At 33.1% G+C, this 19,753-nt stretch overlaps 1 protein-coding gene across 1 annotated transcript; it reads right to left on the bottom strand.

The window, feature by feature from the left end:
- Positions 1-558: 558 nt before the first annotated feature.
- On the bottom strand, positions 559-19,553 carry LOC118268354 (membrane alanyl aminopeptidase-like). Its single transcript, XM_050706679.1, has 15 exons — positions 19,408-19,553; positions 17,255-17,723; positions 14,772-14,930; positions 13,966-14,280; positions 13,508-13,691; positions 12,882-13,123; positions 12,533-12,722; positions 11,929-12,146; positions 11,601-11,631; positions 10,903-11,082; positions 10,272-10,456; positions 9,798-9,965; positions 9,195-9,338; positions 8,880-8,949; positions 559-5,842 (listed from the first exon to the last, which is right to left on the bottom strand). Exons 2-15 carry the CDS (start codon positions 17,719-17,721, stop codon positions 5,630-5,632), a joined length of 2,766 nt encoding a protein of 921 aa, XP_050562636.1. The 5' UTR covers positions 17,722-17,723; positions 19,408-19,553; the 3' UTR covers positions 559-5,629.
- Between the last annotated feature and the right edge of the window lie 200 nt (positions 19,554-19,753).

Below are 19,753 nucleotides of genomic sequence, written 5' to 3'. Positions count from 1 at the left end.
AATTATATTCGTTTAATATATGTAATGTACATACATACAGTTTCTACGTGCCTAGTTCAACGAAATCTTCATTCATACGCCCATCACTATTGCTATACTTAGGCACAAATTACGTAAGGAGGTCATGTTTTGAGATTTATGACTTGACATACCCGACCGCTTTGAAAACTATAAGGATTAAACACAAGCTAATTTTGGTAACAACATATAAATTGAGCCGTTAATGCGGCTCTGCTAACGTAAAATCGGTAATAAAATATAGAAAATGTAATTTTAGGAATTTTAGTGCGTTTATTTTTAATCCGTGGTGGAATAGTGTTGGGTTGTGTTTAGTTTTTTCTATCGGTAAGTTAATAAAATAAATAAATGTTTTTTTTTTATTAAATATCTGTCTTGTTTTTTTTACTATTCTTATATGACATTGTGTTCAATATTTTTTTTCTAATATAGATGGATATACATAGATCGTCTGTTGCAAATAAATGGTAGATACCTATATTATAATCTATATCTGTTTATCTATCTCAAGGTAAACTGAGTTTAAATGAAACAATCATAAGCTGCAAATTGCATTGTAATAATAAAATAAACAACAATATAATTATTTAATAACTTCATTACTTTACAATATGTACATATTTTATAAGTACGATTTATCTTTAATTTACGTATGTATTTTACATTATAGTGGAGAAGAATCTCTTCTTTTACTTAAAACTAAGTATATTATAATTAATAAAATATCATAATTATGTATATAAGGTAACTGGTAATTAGTCAACGATATTTATACACGTGATTGTACTCATGATTACAATCTTTTCCAAAGAGATTTTTTTGTATGCTCATTAGTTTCATTTTTATCACAAAACAATAAAATTTCGTGCACGCATGCTTTCGCGTGATCAGCTGTTAACAGGGACCTTATATAGAAAATCTTACTTAGCTAATACTGAACATTTTGGTGCTTTCTATCAAAGAATCACTTATAAGTAAATAATATAACAAACATTGGTACCATATTAAAATACTATAACCATTTATTATTGACGTGTGTTAAGTACCTAATATCAATATATAATTGTATTTAATTCACTTAAAAATAAACATAAAATTCGAATTACATAAAAATACATATTATAAAAAGAATACAATCTTAAAAAATACAAATACAAACATAACATCAATTGCCACGCAAGACGACAAAATTTACTTAATTCCTGAAGAATATCAAGCAGTATCGCTTCACAAACATATCCAAGCCTCGAAAAGCTTCGCCACTGTGAAAAATACGTTAAAAAAAAGATATCAAACCAGAAATGTTTGGATAAAAACTACAGAGGATATTTTAAAAACATATGTCGATGAGGACAGCAACATGATTTTCCAGGACCAATTTCTAGAGGAAACTACCCAGGAACAACTATCTTGTGTGAGTAAAAAGTATTCCGAAGATCCTGTCGTGAAAATTTTAGAAAAATTAGTTGAAGGTCAACAAAGCAAGGAAAAGAAAAGTGTAAAAAAGTTAGCGGAGAGATTTGTAATTGAAAAGTTTGACGGAAAAAACACAAATGCAAATCAATGGATGAATGTATTTGAAAACGAATGTGCAAGGTTTGACATACTAAAAGATGAAGAAAAAATTGAAACGTTCCGACTATTTCTAGAAAAATCATGCACTGACTGGTATTCTTCCATGATGATAAAGCTTAGTTTACACTCCGAATGGTCACAATGGAAATCAAGTTTCTTGCAAACCTATGCCAATAAGGGTTGGGCATCTAGCAAGTATGCTTTATCATTCAAGTATCAATCAGGATCTTTACTAGAGTATGCAGTGAAAAAGGAAAAACTTTTGCTCGAAATAAGGAAAACAATAGATGAAGGAACCCTAATTGACATAATTGCTGCAGGCTTACCGGATTATATAACAGACAAACTTAACAAAGAAGAAATTATACATACAAGCAATTTATTCAACGAACTCGGCAAATTAGAACATCTGGTCACAAGAAAAAAATATATATTCAAGAAAAAAGAAGATACAAAGCCAATTAAAGAAAAATGCAGCATATGTGAAAAATTAAATAAAGGCATACGCTATCATTCAGAAGATTCCTGTTGGTTTAAACAAAAAACAAATATTGAAAAGGATAAAAAGCAAATAAAACTTATAAACAATTCAGAATTAGAATGTGAATTACAATGTGAAGACCAAAAAAACTAATAGTGCCGCCATTGATCAAAATAAAATTAGTACTCAATGAAAATGTTGAAGTATTTGGAATCTATGACTCGGGGTCAAACGTCTCATTGATAAACTCAAAATTATTAAAGATAAAAAATGAGGAAACCGGTCTCTCCAACAAAACTAATTTAAAAACGATTAATGGCGTCAAAAAGGCAAATGGAATGATTACTCTTGATGTTGCCATATTTGATTTGAAAAAGAAAATGAATATTTTTGTAATAGACAAAGAAAATTTTGATTATGATTTTTTGGTGGGACTAGACTGCATAAAGGAATTTTATCTAGTCCAAAATGAAAACTTGGAAATTAGTCAGAAAATACCAATACAAAGAGATGAAATTGATTCTAAGGAAGTCAATAAAAGAAGTATGGATTTTAAGGAAATAAAAAATTTAGTAAACTTCAATGAAGACCTCAATGAAGAAAACTTCAAAATTTGTATTAACCACCTGGACTATCAGGAAAAAGCATTAATTGATGAATTAATATCCAAATATAACACAGTGTTCGCAAAGGACAAATATGACATAGGAAAGGTAACTGATTATGAAGCACACATTGATCTCCTAGTAGAAAAATATTGCAGTAAAAGGCCATATCGTTGCACAATGGAAGACAAGAAAGAAATTGAGAATCAAGTAGCAAAATTATTAGAAAAAAATATAATAGAAGAATCGTATAGCCCATTTGCAGCACCAGTCACGTTAGCATTTAAAAGAGATGAAAACAGAAGATCAAGATTGTGCATAGATTTTCGAGACTTAAATAAAATAGTGGTACCTCAATCACAGCCATTTCCACTTATTGAGGACCTCATAATAAAAACAAGAGATTGCAAATATTTTTCAACACTTGACTTAAATTCAGCATTTTCGTCTATACCTTTGCGTGTTTCAGATAGACACAAAACTGCATTTGTGACACAAGAAGGTCACTACCAATGGACCTGCTTACCATTCGGATTAAAAACTTCTCCAGCCATTTTCCAGAGGATAATGTGTAATATTATACGAAAGCATAAGCTAACAGAGTTCACGGTTTGTTACATCGATGATATTTTGCTATTCTCAAAATCTTTCTCGGATCATGTCAGGCACCTAAAACAACTATTTCAAGCAATTAAAAGTGAAGGCTTAAAACTAAAATTCTCTAAATGCACATTTGCAGCAGACTCAGTTAAATACTTGGGTCATATAATACAGAATAACTCAGTCAGGCCACTAAAAGATAACTTAATATCAATAAGAGATTTTCCAGCCCCAAAAACTCAAAAAAATGTGAGACAATTTTTGGGAAAAATAAATTTCTACCATAAGTATGTGCCAAATATAGCAATAAAATTAGAACCATTGCATAACCTTTTGAGAAAAGGACAACCTTTTAACTGGACTAAGTCATGCCAAAAATCATTTGAAGAAATGAAACAATTATTGTGTTCTCAACCAATATTAACAATCTTTGATCCAAACTTACCTATTCACATATACACAGATGCTAGTATACTAGGAGTGGGAGCTGTCCTAAAACAACCACAAGAAAACAGCGAAGAGAAACCAGTAGCATACTTCTCAAAGAAATTAAATGAAGTACAAAAAAGAAAGAAAGCTGTTTATCTGGAATGCCTGGCAATTAAAGAATGTGTAAAATACTGGCAACATCTATTGATAGGTAGGAAATTTACTGTCTTTTCGGATCACAAGCCACTGGAGAATATGAACATAAGGTGTAGAACAGATGAAGAATTAGGTGATCTGTCATACTACTTATCACAATATGATTTCCAAATTAAATATTCTCCCGGAAAATATAACATTGAAGCTGATTGCCTGAGTAGGAATCCAGTCCTCGAACCCCATGAAAACCAAGAGGAACAGCTAAAAGTAGTTAACACAATAACACTAGAAGACATCCTTAAAGATCAAATGAACAATGAATATATACAGTGCAGAAAAGATAGGTTACAAATAAGGAACAATGTTTATTACAAGAAAGTAAACAAAAAAGAAAAAATAATTATATCTGAGAAATTCAGCTTAGAATTTATGAAAAATGTCCATACAGATCTTGGTCACATAGGAATTAAACAGATGCAAAGAATGATAAGCTCAGTGTATACAGCAGAAAACATGTCAAAAAACATAAAAAGTATCTGTGAAAATTGTATAGTATGTTTAAAAAATAAATCAAGAGGGCAAAATAAATATGGATTGATGTCCCACTTGGGTCCTGCGACAAAACCTTTTCAGATATGCTCTATTGATACCATTGGAGGTTTTGGCGGTTCTAGATCAACAAAGAGATACTTACACTTGCTATCAGACCACTTTACTAGGTATGCATATATTTTAACATCAAGCACTCAAAATGCAAATGATTTCATCAAACTGATAAGAAACTGTGCAGAAAAGGATGAGATTGAATTGATACTCTCAGACCAATACCCAGGGATCAATTCAAAGGAATTCAAGAATTTTTTGGATGAAAAGAATATTTCATTAATTTTTACTGCAGTGAACTGTCCTTTCTCAAATGGCATAAATGAAAGGCTAAACCAAACGCTAGTCAATAGAATCAGGTGCAGGATAAATGAATGTGACACAAAAATAGCTTGGTCAACTATAGCACACAACTGTGTAAAGAATTATAATGAAACAGAGCACACTGTTACAGGGTATGCTCCAAAATACCTACTCTATGGTACAGATGTAACAATTTTACCAAATGAGCTAAAGCAGAAGAAGACAGAATATAATTTACTCCAGGCTAGGAAAAAAGCTCTGGAAAATACAATCAGATCACATGATTACAACAAGACAATTTATGATAAAAATCGCAGAGATATAGACTTCAAAATTGGTGATACCGTTTTTGTGGAGAATGGAAACAGACTTAATAGGAAGAAGCTTGAAGAATTAAAACTTGGACCTTACAAAATTATAGAAAAAATATCAAAGTCTATTTACAGGGTAAACACTGATCATAGGAAGTCAGAGTCAAATTTTTTCCACATCTCAAAACTAACGCCAGCCCCCGACTGCACCTGAAGAGTATCTATAATGACGCTCATTATTTTATTTTCTCTTTGGAGGGGAGATGTAATGAAAACTATATTTTTCATTAATTAGAGTTTTTAAGTGTTTTTAGTTATTACCTACGTTTAAGTTTACTCTTTGGTGGAGAGGAGTTTAAGTTTATTATGGACGTCATGAAAAAAGTAACTGTCATTGTGTATAAAATGAATATCGATAAACGACACAATAATAAACATTAAATGTTGTTTCTTAACAACAAAGAAACTCAATTGTGTTTTGTGTCGCAAACCTGGGAAAATACCTTATATACATATTTAAATAATAACAATAATTATTATCACATTAATTAAAACTCTTTAAAAATGAGTATGGCCAACCCTAATATCATTAGAATGACAGATGGAGACGCCATGATGGAATTACTTCTGATCACTTTCAATATGTCTGCCTTGTGGCTGTTTGCCCAATCAGTGATGGCTCGTGCCTGCTCTAGAGCATTGCGGGCAGATGTCTTCGTAGCTTCTGTGCAGGCAGTGCACTCCGACAGGAACGATTCGAACTGGAAAAACAGATATAAGTTTTTAAACTGACATGGTCACTAACACTAGTATTAGAACTCGAAACGGGATATTGACCATGTTTTTCGAGTTCTATGATGATCATAACGCTTGCAACAGTGCCTAATTATTGGAAACTCATAGAAATAGAAAAACATGGTAAATATCCCGTTTCGAGTTCTAATACTGGAAAAACAGAAACATCTTTACTATACACATTTATATTATGATAAATGCAAAAACGTGTCTAATAGTAGTAATAGTCCAAGAAACCTCCTGACCTCTCTCCGGTCATGTCGGTCTGCCGTTCCATCGGGTTTAGAGAGTGAGGGAACAGAGAGTGCACGTGTGTTTGCACACACATTTGTGCACTATAATATCTCCTGCGTAGTGGGCTAGTTTAGTTTGACAGACTGACCACCGTGATTAAAATCAATCAGGAGTTAAAAAAAGTAGTCTGAGAATATCAACATTTTTGTATTAGTATCCATTTTTGTTATCAATTCTAATTAATTTCAGTTAATTTAAGTTTTAATAAATTTCAACTAAGTTTAAACCCTCATCATACTTTATAAGCGTTAAATGAAACCATTTTAATTAAAAACTTCATATACTATATTGTTATGGATAAAACTGCATTGAAATGTTTACCAAAAATTATACTATTTTCAAACATTGTATCAAAAGCATGAAGATAATACATAATTGTGTATCCTAACTTCGTGATGTCAGTAAATGCACAAGGTTAAACTAATTATCTTGCGCTAAAACAATCTAATGAAGGTTAATAGCATTCATACAATTTAATTTATTACATGTTATGTTTGTCTCGTTGGTCTACAACTGGACGTTTATGTGTCCCCTTTTATAAAAGGTGTCGTAAAATTATCTGCCACAGCTTAAAAGGGTGGTAGTTTTATAGTTTGGGATTACAATAGCGAAGAAATTTCGTACCCCGGACCAGTTAATTCAATTTGAGAACATAAAGAAGAAATCAATTCAATTTGAGAGCATAAATATTGACTTTACTCTAAATAAAATTCACAAATACGCACGATGCGTCACTTCGTGGATAATACGGTTAGCAATTGAGACATTGAAAGAGATAGCTCTTTCATAACAAAGTCATACGTAGATATTTTTATATGAAAAAAGATTACCTACTCATAATCAATCATTTATATTTCCTATTGTAATCTCCAAACATAACACTACCTCCCAATAAAGCCATGGCAGATACTTTTAAAGCTCCTTATATATAGACTCCAGCTACTCCTATAACCCTGGAGAACATCTATTTTTGGGTTAGAAGTAGGTATCTAACCCAAAAAATAGATGTTCTCCAGATAAAAATATATCACCATTTGCTTTTCTACTATAATATCAACAACTATCAATAAACAAAACCATTCATAACCACGTCTATTAAGGAAACCGCTCAAAAACTGTAATTTTCAAGAGCTAGCTATTTTTATATAAATGTAGTATATTTTTGAATACATAATCACAGTCACGATAGATAAAATTACGTCATAATATATCTTTAAACTTCCTAGTTGGAAGAACGCCAAGGGAACGAAGACTTTCACTCAGTCCATCCATCGAAGCGATTTTCGATTTGGGTCAGAACATTCATTCATTAATGGGGAATCCATTACAATGAATGTTGTGACTTATAACTACTCAAAATACAATCAACCATGGTTCTTGGAACTTGAAATAGGATTATGGTCTTTAATATAATGCAATAGAGGTGGTATTAAAACCAAATTATGGGTAATAGTGAATGTGAGGACGGATGTAAAGCAGATTGTTTTATAAAATGTTTAATGCAAATGCATTAAGTATGTTTGTACTAGTCCAGTTTGTTGAGTATTTCAATACCTAATATGAATTTATGACGACAATATTTTCACACGTATATTTTAATATTATGGGAAAATCATTATTAATTGCACTTCACAGTATTATTATTTGTTTTTATTTTGAGTTGTATTGTATTTGTGTTTGTTTAGTGTGTACTGTGTGTGTTTAATTTTATCTAATATTTTGTAGTTTAACCAATTTTTGGACGCTTCCAATTTTATTCTGCTTTAGTATTTTTATTTATAATTTTACAATATAATTGATGTAATTGGTGTATACCATTTTAATCACTAAACAAATAAACAATATTTATTGTTATTTTTACATCTCCAAGGCATCAAGGCCTAATGTCTGTATACAGTCCATTTCAAGTTCATAAAAAAACTATCAATTAAATTGTAAAGACTGAAACGTTAGTTCCTCTTATTGAACATGTTTATTTTGAAGTTTATTTTGCGACAGAACACACAAACAGAAACTACGAGAAATACTAGAGGATATTGGCAAAAACACTATCATTAGACCTTTTCAATGAAATTGACACAATGTTTGACAAACACCGACCTGGTTGTGTCAGGTAATGAGTGTACACTCGTGCAGCCCTCGAGTGCGTAGTGTTTGATAAACACTCATTTGGGTCACCGGGACCTCAATTAGGCCGGCCCCCACTAAAAGGTCATTCTCATGTTTACGTTTCAAAGCGATTCGGTGATTAGAGGTTTGCGGAAATTTTTTGCTGTTTTTTTCTTTAGAAATGTTTACTATGTTTTTGTTGTGTAGTTGGAAAATGAGATTTATTATTAGCTATTTCATTAGATGTGCGATTTTTGTTTTTTTTGAACATATTTAGAGGTGTTAAACAGTAGAATATACCAAGGTAGGTTTTTATAATACTTTTTAGACAAGTAAACGATACAAAAAAATGTTTTAGCGTTTAATTGTTCTAATAGTACGTGTATTTGTTTTGCGCCTGATCTGATACGATTTAATACTTTCAATAACGCAATGATGTAATTTGCTATGATTATATTTGTAGGAGATTTGTAAGAGATTATCGGCCTCGGGATGCTACTTGAAACTAGTCAACCAGCCTCATCGGACAATTCGGCGACTAAGTACAACTCAATTATTAATTTTAATAATATTTCACAATAGTTATAATAAAAAACGTACCTCATTGAAATCAGCTTCAGTGTGAAGAGCTGATGCAACTGTATTCAACACAGTATCCATTGATGGGTATCTGAAAAGATAAGTCAATATAATAACACATTCAGTAATTAGTGACTTATATTGCGACCATCACAAATGGAGAACTGAACTTAAATATCATTGTTTGTGAATTATTATTGAACATAAAACATTGGAAAAAAACAAGAAGACATGCCGTCTTTTAATAAAAAATCTACTTCACAAGACCTCATACTAATGTATAAAATCACCAAAACACGCTCTTATACTACTTTTACTTTGTAAAACAATACTTACATTGAGCTCCACAATGTATAGTTAGATTTCAAGGCATCCATTACGATGTGTCGGTTGCCATACGTCCTGAGTACACTCGTCAATGGAACCGTCAAGTCTTGAGTCTTTATGGGACTATTTTCCACTGTCATTGATGTCAAGAAACTGTAAGAAGATAAATGAGAACATAATTGTATTTATTTATAAGGTCACTAGCAAACCCAGCGCACTCCGTTTCGCCACCGATAATTCTCCCTGTTTTCCTGCTTTTCTTCAGAAATTTCCCAAACCTTTCCAATGAATGCAAAACCGTGGAACTAGGTTCGTACGTTCTGGAGTTAAAGCGCCAGGAAGAAAAACCCGACTTATTTTTATATTATAGAAGAAAATTTTTGTCCGAAGATTTTACTTGTCTTAAATTCTATCATCTCCCATGTACAAATAAATTTTGGTCTAGTTAAAGCCTGAGTCTTCACAATATGTATTTTTTTTTTGAAATTATAATAATTTAAGCAGTAAAACCATTTAAAAGCGTATACCTATGTTTTTTTCGTTAAAGTTTAGGTTCCCTCTTTTCGATATTAAATGCTGACTATGATGATAAAAAGTACAAGAATTGTATACCTTCTGATTCTGTTTTCATCAGAAGTACATCCAAGAGCATCTCCAATAACCCAGACCTCATTCGCCAGGTTGGTGTTCACCATGCGGTTCCAGAGGAAGTCGTAGTCTTCGGCAGATCCATGGCGAAGACCAGTGCAGTACACCACTGGCCGCAAGCTTGCTGCAACTCTGGAAATAAAGGCGTGAATGAGGCTCCAGATCTGAGTAACTATTACAAAGTTAGTTAGTTGTCCACAAAGTTATTTTTCTTTTTCTATTCCTTTAACTGAATATTAGTGTTACATTGTTCTCACATAGTTGAAGCAATCGACACAATGTAACCAAGAATTGTGTTGTGAATCTTATTGAAAAAGAGTGATAAGATAAATCTGGTCTTGAAAGACATGATAATCCAACAAAAATAAATTATTCAATCATGTTTTCGTAGTTAAGAAAAAATTTTACTTCATTATTTGTATATTATATTATACTTACTCAGTGCCATTTTCCTTCAAAGCCCTGAATAACGCTACAGTCCTCTCTACACATCCACTATGCTCCAATTTGCAAGCAAACTCCAGAATTTGCATGCGATTCCTCTGGTCTTCAAGACTGTCCGTGGTCCTTTCTTCGTAACCTAATCTTGTTATACCAGACTCCAAGTGGTGCAGTATGAAATGCTGAAAAAATATTAAATAATCATTACTTGTAAGTCACATACATGTATAGTTTTAAACTATCAAATAATGAAATGGGGAATAAACGGGGTTGAGTAATGTTTTTTTTACCAAATATGTTAAAGTACCTAAAAGATTAGTTAAACATGGTGAATTGCGAACCTTACACGTACGATTTAAAGATCAATAATAATATATATAAATAAAAAGAGCCAAATTGTATGTACGCGCTAATCTTCAGAACTACTGGTTCAAATATAATATTTTTTTGTGTTGGCTAGCTCATTTAGGAAGGTTTGTGGCGTGGCGCATAAAACATTACGCTACAATCAATAAGAGCCAAGCAGAGCGAGTGAAAACGCGCAGGTATAGCTAGTATTTTAATAAACCTAATATTTTGGTATATAATGAAACTGCAAAATGAACATCTAACAATGGTCACTTCATACCTCAACATGTGGTAGCACTTCACTATCTCCTAAGTAGAAATGCCATATTTTGCTAAATCCTCTCAACGCTGCGAACCAGCCAGGGTACTCCGGTTCTGATGGTAGGTAGTCTAAAGCACTGGAGAGTGTTGAAAACGAGACTTCATCAGCGTAAACCAGGGCGAAGAGATCGTTTATAATCTGGAAATAATTACAAATAATTTTATTTCAATATGAACAATTAAAAAAACAAACATAGTATCTGAACTTCGAACATAGTACCTCTTCTTTTTTTAAGTTGGTAAAAAATCTAACACTTAAACTTCAAATAATCGAAGTAAGTAGTTGTCGTAATTGTTTATAGTTATAGTATCTGAACTTCGAACATAGTACTTCTTTAAGTTGGTAAAAAATCTAACACTTAAATTTCAAATAATCGAAGTAAGTAGTTGTCGTAATTGTTTTTTTTTCGTATATAATTTTAATATTCTTTAACCTGTGTCTTTAACCGTGTCATATAAAATGGATAAGACGTTATGCTGTCACGTAACATGACTTTTAAAAATTTGACTGTGGTTTTCGATTTTCAAAATAATAGTGTTCAAAAATATAATTGTTTAATTTGGTGTATGGTATGAGGCACACATAAGTCTGGTTTACACAAAAAGTTACTATTCACGGATTGTTTTTCACAATAAAATAGAAATAATCTGGGTAACCTTAGCACGATTCAGTGTGATGTTTAAATTTCTGTTAATTACTATTATAATATAAATATAATAACCTTCTTTTTGGACTACCAATTCGAAAATATCGTAAAATTTTATTATAGTTTAGAACATTAATTGAGTAAAATAGGTGATGATCTGAGGGCTTAGTAGGATTTTGTATTACTTATAACTTGATCGAAACATCACCACGTTCGGCGCTTTCATTGGCTTGCTCCAATGAAGCAACCAATCAGAGTCCCGAATGTGGTAACGTTTTGACGTAAAACATTAAAGCCAACTATTTTATAATACTTGGCTTAGTAGAAGTATGTTTTACAGACAAATGTTTTTGTTTTTCTCACCTGTTTCTTGCAGATTGAAGATGACCCAGCTATGTTCCCTACTAAGGTTGGAGATCGTGAGTGTAAATGTCTGGTCTTCCATGATGAACACTGGCCTAGTGTTTTCGAAGTCTGGTGCCATTCCTGTGGTATACGTGATAGGAATCTTGTACGTCTCATTCGATGATATGGAAGAATTCACGTAGTAGCGTTTCTGGAAAATAAAGAAAACATAGTAAAGTGTCTTCTTTTTCTAAGGGCTCTTTTTTCAATCAATATACTATTGTGCTATGTAGCTATGCTACGAAGATGTAAATAACTAAGCTGTGAAACTATGTGCCCGTTTACATTGATACTAAAGTCGATGTATCGATAGTGTGGAAGCTATACATAACGCAGATCCATAGCGCACATCTTTCCATAAAAAAAACATAACTTAATTGATTCCGTTTCCACCAGTGCTATGCTATGTGTATCAATGAATATGGTTGGTGGAAGCCAAACGCATCCACAGCAACGTAGCATAGCACATCTCTGGTGGAAAATCACCCTCAACAGTCTAAAAGTCGATTAGCTTATCTTCTATATCTATATACTTACTTGGGTCAAAGTAACAACGTTTGTACTGTAATCAATTGTCACTTTTACCACCGGGTGGCCAGCCTGAGAGATCCAAGAATTCATGACGTCAGAGATGTTATGACCAGGGAAGGATGACAACGCATTATATCTCTGCACTCCTTGATGAAGACCTTCATACAACTTATCTGGGTAACCAGGATTAAATGAGCTGTGGAAAAAGGGAGGAAAATTCTGATATTTTTTGTTCCAAACAAACTCACTAGAAAAATAAGGTAAACAAAATTAATCAAATCGAATATACGAAAAGAAAATCATACGCTACCATTAAAAAAAATATACGCTAACAACGTTCAATACAAAAACTCACTTAATAGTCAAGTAATAATTAAGTCCATATTTGAATGCCTCGTCCTGAATAAGGTGATGCATCATACGGATTACAGAACCAGCTTTCTGATAGGTGATGGTTCCGAAATGGCCGCTGATTTCTGCAGGAGAGTTGACGGCGTTGTTCGTGATTGGTGGTGAAGTTGGACTGTTGTCAGCGTCGTATGCACTGTAGACAGATCCTATGACTAACTGGTTCCCTGCTCCAACGGAAGGATCCACCTGGTAAAGAAAATTATGTTGTAAGTCTTAGAGGCCTCCTTGTTCTTACCATGTTTCTCCTAAACTTCTATTGTTGTGCCCGACAGGGTCCACATTGTGTCCTAGTTAAGTTTACCACCAAAGCCTTACATGTGGAAAGCAAAAAAGTATTGAGTATTGAGGCTACAGACGATTATAGTAAATATTAGAAACAAAATTTCTAACTATGGTAAGAGCATAATTAATATTGTAATTTTTCTTTCTTTTGAACTTTCCGCGGTTATTTTTGAGGTCTTGGCTTGGTTTGGAGATTTGAAAAACCAGTTTACCAAGTTTTAGCATTTTACTAGAAGCAACTACAATCTGCCTTTAAAATGAAAGTATAATACAGTGAACAATACTTACAAACGAAGTGATGTAGTCCTGGAAGTAATTAGCAAAGCCTTCATTCAGCCAGGTGTTGCTCCACCAATGACAGGTCACCAGATTTCCAAACCACATGTGTGTGGTCTCATGCGCCATGATCTGTGCCACTCGGTATTTGAAGTACGGGGTTGATTGACCAGGGACGTATAGAAGCAGGGATTCTCTAGAATAGATTTAGATAGCGTTGAATTTTTATTTGAATATCTTCTTAAAGTCACGAAGAGAAAAGATAAATTCGAGATTCCAATATGTAATTTTTGTAAACAGAAACACTTCCAAGTAGGTACGTATTTTGTTAGAATTAGGTCTTAAAGCCCTTGATCAGTAACTGGTTAAATGACCGTCGGTGATATTAGCTAGTGGTAAAACTAGTTATAGTACCACGTTGACATTAAACATTTCCGTATTTGGAGAAGTGTGTAACCAAACATTCTTACCTATATTTAATGAGACCCCAATTTTCCATAGCACCAGCTCTAAAATCTATCAATGCAACATGGTCAAGTCTCAAATGACTGTTTGTTGAGTAGTAGTTAATGCCAAAATAGCTGCTCAAAGCGTCCACAACTTTCTTTCCAAAATCAAATGCATAGTCACTCTGATTCTTTGCGTCAGGTCGGGTATAGATTCCAAACTCATTTGTCCCATCGAGGCTGGAGGCAGCTGCTTCAAACTCGGAGACCAGGAAAGCAACCAGGTAGGTTGACATTCTCGGGGTTCGGTAGAATACTTCTCGTATGTAGCCATTGGCCCTGTAAGTAAAGGTAGGTACTTCTTGTTGTATTAAAGGAAATTGTCTTGAAAAACTAATAAGTTAAGAAAAATGTCGTAAGTGATTTATTTAATGACGCCATGTGATGACTTTTTATTTTTCCAGGGGGGAAAATTATCCAATGACTTCTTACACCCTGGGTGAGGCGAGAGGGGTGTACATTGTTTAGCGGCTTACGTGACGTAAAAACCACCCTGTTCCTACTCCCTTCGTCGATAAAAGGCATTGTAGTAGTAGTTGTCTTGAAAAACGAATAACTTAAGACAATTGTCGCTTGTCGCATGAAGTAATTTATTTGATGACGCCTTATGGTGACGGCAGGATATACATTTGCCAATATCCCTTCTCTTTCTGTGGGTGACATGAGGATAGGTTAAGGAACTCCGAGATTAGGGCAAAGACTGTTTACGTTGAGTTATACTGAAAAGTGTGTACATTAATATTAATTACAGAAAATCAATATGGACTTACAATAGTTCTCTTCGTTCTATATCAGTATTGGATAAAGAAGGTTGGTAGTCGGCAGGACGATCAATCCCAATTACGAATGTCGCTTTAAGTTCCGGCTCATCGAAGCAAGGGAACACCTTCCTTGCGTGAGTTGGTTCCATTTGAGTTGCACCGAGCCATCTGGAAAGTAAAAATCATGTATTAAATCAACTTTTTCGATAATGGTAAGAATTTAAAATTTTAAAACGAAGTGATGAGTTGTTGGGGAATTGGGACTCCGGTTACCTCACTCACACAACGCAAGCGTTGTTTCACGTCGGTTTTCTGTAAAAGCAGTGGTATAACTCACGGTTGAACCGGGCCATTCGTGCCGAAGTATGGCTCTCCCACACTTAATGTAGGTATGCGCAAATTTGGCTCCTTGTCCACGTAACCGCACGTCATACGCATGCTTTCGTCAATTGACGATAGGTATTCACATATTTTTCTAATAATGTAGCAATTGTTATTCTTCTTAGTTTAGCCTATCTTTATGGAGAAAGTAAAAAAAAACATCTAAATACGAATGCTTTTCATCTCCTTCTTCACATTTCACGATGACATTTAACATTTTTAACCATGTCATATTTGTTTATATGTTATCGCACAATATATCTATATCTTCAGACATTTAATAACTAGCTTGTCGTTATCGGCAGCTACAGTTTCATATCTCCTCAGTAGACGCGTTCTACTGATAACAGATCTTTGCATTGTCAAAAATATTTGCTTTGACATAAAAGGAGGTAATACTATTATGGATATTGCTTAATATTTACATGACTTGTCATTGTCAGCATTTTTTTGCTCTCCTTACTTTCAAGATTTTGTTTTATTATTTTGACGCAAGCTATTTTTCGGCCAGTATCAATAAGTCTGTCAGAAGATTTTGACTTAAGCTCCATACAAAATGCTCCAATAATTTGAGAAATATTAAGTTACCTAGTAAATCTGCAAAGCGAGGGTTGAAATTGGTTCTAAGTGTACTTATTTTCAATGTATCTACTGCAATAATACGATAAGGTATATGACGAATTTTTATTTTATTGTTCGTCATTTTAAAACATTAGACACGTGTTTTGTAGTTTCTTTTGAAACAAATACTTTCGAACATATATCAATTTGTAATATTACGTGACGTCACTTCTTGGTACGTTTTACACGTAGAAATGACGTTTTGAATCCCACTCCTAAACTTTGATTTGTTTTGAGTATTATTATCTTATATGACAAAACAAAAAATACGTGTCTAATATTTTTTCATTACCTAACTGACGGACTAAATACATTTTTAATTTTCATACCCCGTGATCATCCCTATTCTTGTGTTAAATAATTAAAGCCACAATCAAAGAAGTAAATAGACGCCTTGAAGACTGGTATTTCCAAAACATTCCACTTCAAGTCCTCTTTATATTTCATTGACACATTGATGACTATATCACACAATTTCACAATACTATAACATCAAGATAAAGAACTACGTTCAAGTGTTTTACAGTAGAAGTATGAACGCGTGCCAAGTGCTCCTTTAGATTAATAGGTAAAGTATTTGCTTAGTAAACTAATAAATAATAATCAATGAATAATTGTCCTGAATGTAATTCCCCGATATGTTATTATTTATTTATTGGTAGAGGTTTGTCAATGAAATTCAAATAATTTGGCGGTCAATAGATAAAAATAACTTAGAAGAGTTTATTTGGTACGATAGTTAATTACGTATCATTACATGGTAAATATCCCGTAATAAGTTCTAATAATAGTGTTAGTGACCATGTCAGTTTAAAAACTTATATTACGTATCATTACATTTTTTTTGTGTTATTTAACACAACGGGCCGACGTTTGGCCGCTATCTCAATTATATATATCTATTGTTAATTGGCTCAATTAGCCATTTAACTATTGGTCTGGATGATTGGGCGTTTGATTAAATGGCTGAATTTCTCGTTCAGTTCGTTACTAGAATTGTACTGCGAGATCATATATATACAACGTGTAACAAAAAGGGGGTATACATATCAAGTGCACGGTTTCTAGATAACATAACAAACGATACGGGAAGGGTATTTTAAACTCATGTTTTCATGGAACGAAGTTATGAATTTTTCCAATACATAAAATTCCAGAAACCGAACATCAAAATTAGGTAAGTACAGGTACTAGGCGATCAGATTTACAGAAGAAATGTTTCGTAATTAGCGAGTGACCCCTGTAGTGTTGTGATACGTTTGTATGATTTGAAATCAAGAACCATGCGACACCAAGTATTTGGTACCAATTTTTTTTAAACGTATTTTGAGCTAAAACTTTGTGTAGAGATTCTATTCAACCTATATTCTTCAGTGCTTCTTAATGTATTTTGTTACACCCTGTAGAAAACAAGCTAGGCCGTTAATAGAGCGCCTTATTAAACCAATTGGCCGCGACACAAACACAAACGAGTTAAAAATACAACTTACTTTTTGACACCATTCTGGAAATAGTAGTTCCTGTAGAAACCATTCAGATCTGTTCTAATAGGTCCTTGGTACTTGATCTGCAGAATATATTGCACTCCAGTTTGCAAGTTCTCGGACAAGTTGATGTAAGCAAAAGTGTAGTTTTTGTTGAACTCTATGGGGTTGGCAGCATTTAGAGGTATTGTAACCCCAGTACTAAATACAGCTACAGCAACATCTTGGGCAGTGAAGATTAGGTCTTCAGAGTGCAATTTGATTTCGTTCGTGCTGGAACTTGGAGTAAATTGTATGCTAACAGTGCCATCAAAGGTGAATTGTCTTGCGTCTCCAGTTTCAAAGTATGGTGTTATCAAGAGCTGGTACTCTGATGGTATTAGTGGCGTGTTCAGTCGGTAGTTTGTGTCTGTTGTGTACACGCTCGTGTATAGCACGCATGTTAATGCTACTGTCAGTAGTAAACGACACATTTCTGTAATTATAATTATTTTATTATTATAATAATATAGTGAAGTTCGGTCGTAAAGAAAATTACGTCTCAAAATTAACAATTTCAAAGGAACAAAAGTATATCCTACAAAACTAACAAGGGAGTGTTTCAAACTTAGAAGATTTAAAGATTTTTATTACAAATTGATTCTTTAAATTGGTCCGGTAGTTCAGACCTCTAGCCACAAGGCCAGACTTGGATAGACAACCTGATAAAGATAGCAGGGAGCTGCTGGATGCAGGTCGCCTCCAATTTGTCTATCTGGAAGTTATTGGGGAAGACCTACGTTCAGCAGTGGACGTCTTGTGGGTCAAAGTCAAAGTCAAAGCATTTATTTCAATTAATCCTAAATAAGGCACTTTTGAAACGTCAAATTGAATTGTCCGTCAGTCTGTCTGTCAGTGAAGCTAGGCGCTCGTTCCAAAGTGTTGCTTCGAATGGAGAAGAACGAGCAAGAAACTCCATGATATGATTATGATGATCTTCTGGTTATAGAAAGACCATGCAAAAAGACCCATCATATCAAGGAAAAAATTTGTTTTCAACATACTAAGCATTATATAATTCAAATAAGTATTTAATGTAAGATTTTTATTGCTAAACGTGCTCGTTTGTTTCCTCTCAGTTAACAGTAATTTAATATAAATGTTGTTAAATAATAAATTACTTTATCAAAAGATATATTAATGTTATAAAACAATTAGATTTTATACAGCTCTTTAATGATCGTTTCTCTTATATAAAATTATATGTATATTGTTTTTGCACAATTATATTAAAATTCATTACTGAATATTCATTATTCAGTTGTTTGTTCCGCTTAAGTAAAGGACAATGCGGATAATAAAACGCTGATATTTTTTATTATTTTTTTGTTTTCGCAGCAATCCATGTTTTAAAAGTGTAAATTAATTATTCCGATACTATTAAAAATTTATTGCTGGCATTGTGTCTTAACGGAAAATTATCTATTTCCACTCATAAAATGGAAATTCAATAGAGATTTTTTGTACACCATTATTTAAAGTTGTTGTTGTTATGACGGTATAAAATACACAAATACCTAGTTATTATATTTTTTAAACTTTATCTAATACATAACAGAAAGAATACGGAACTCTATAAGAGAAACTAAAATACATGGTTCAACTGAATCTTTGGATATCAAAACTAAGACTTATGCACTGCAGTTGCAATCTACCAGTCGATCACCGTGTCAGTCTGAGTGTCTACTGCTAGATTTTTCACATATTTGATCACGTCAACGTTAACTACGATTTGTATGAGATTACACACACAAATCATATGTCACGTTACCGCAATTCAATTAATTGACTTTTATAACCATGCACTATGCTAAACGTGTCCAACAATTATTAGACAACAGACGAAAAAATATTATAAACTGTTGGGACCGCAACGTGTCTTAGAAAGAGTAAGTTAAGTCAAAAATCCACAAATAACTAATAGATTTTTTTTTCTTAAAAAAATAAGAGTAGTTGTACACAACATTCTTACGTGTCTATAACCAATGTGTGATAAATAAACAAAAATTCAATTGTATAAAGAATAATATAATTTAAAATTGATAGCTATGCAAAGAGAATAGTGTCAGAAATCTAATTAAAATTCAGAGATAAGATGATATAAATAGAAATGAACCAACCTGCCGTGTTCACTAGGACCAACTACTGGCAACTGTTAGTCATTCTACTGAACCATAAGATATCTATGAGTCGTTACTCTGCCTGAGATAAGGAGCATCTTAAGTGTTGTGTTATCGTACAAGATTGTAAACCACTCGTAGACGAACCTAGTCATGTCTTATGGGTTTCACTTAGTAAATGGATAATTATAGTTCACAGTTTAGAGGTAATGGCGTCATTGCCCCTTTGTTGTTATTTGTTTGTGAAGGAAAATCATTTACAATTATATTGCAAGTGTGAGTATGCTGACAACTTGACCGTTATGCACGTCTCTTTCTACGTGTACATGACTTTTTAGTTCTATTA

This window comes from Spodoptera frugiperda, chromosome 29 (genome assembly GCF_023101765.2).
Source record: "Spodoptera frugiperda isolate SF20-4 chromosome 29, AGI-APGP_CSIRO_Sfru_2.0, whole genome shotgun sequence".
NCBI classification, from domain to species: domain Eukaryota; kingdom Metazoa; phylum Arthropoda; class Insecta; order Lepidoptera; family Noctuidae; genus Spodoptera; species Spodoptera frugiperda.
The sequence above is the reverse complement of the archived record's forward strand: the minus strand, read 5'-3'. Positions and strand labels throughout refer to the sequence as shown.

Excerpts from the sequence above, each read along its gene's own strand:
- LOC118268354 (XM_050706679.1), bottom strand. The coding sequence starts at position 17,721 with ATGTGTCGTTTACTACTGACAGTAGCATTAACATGCGTGCTATACACG. Across the intron at positions 13,692-13,965 it reads TGGGGTCTCATTAAATATAG|AGAATCCCTGCTTCTATACG; the intron begins GTAAGAATGTTT and ends AATCTATTCTAG. Across the intron at positions 10,457-10,902 it reads AAGTGCTACCACATGTTGAG|CATTTCATACTGCACCACTT; the intron begins GTATGAAGTGAC and ends ATATTTTTTCAG.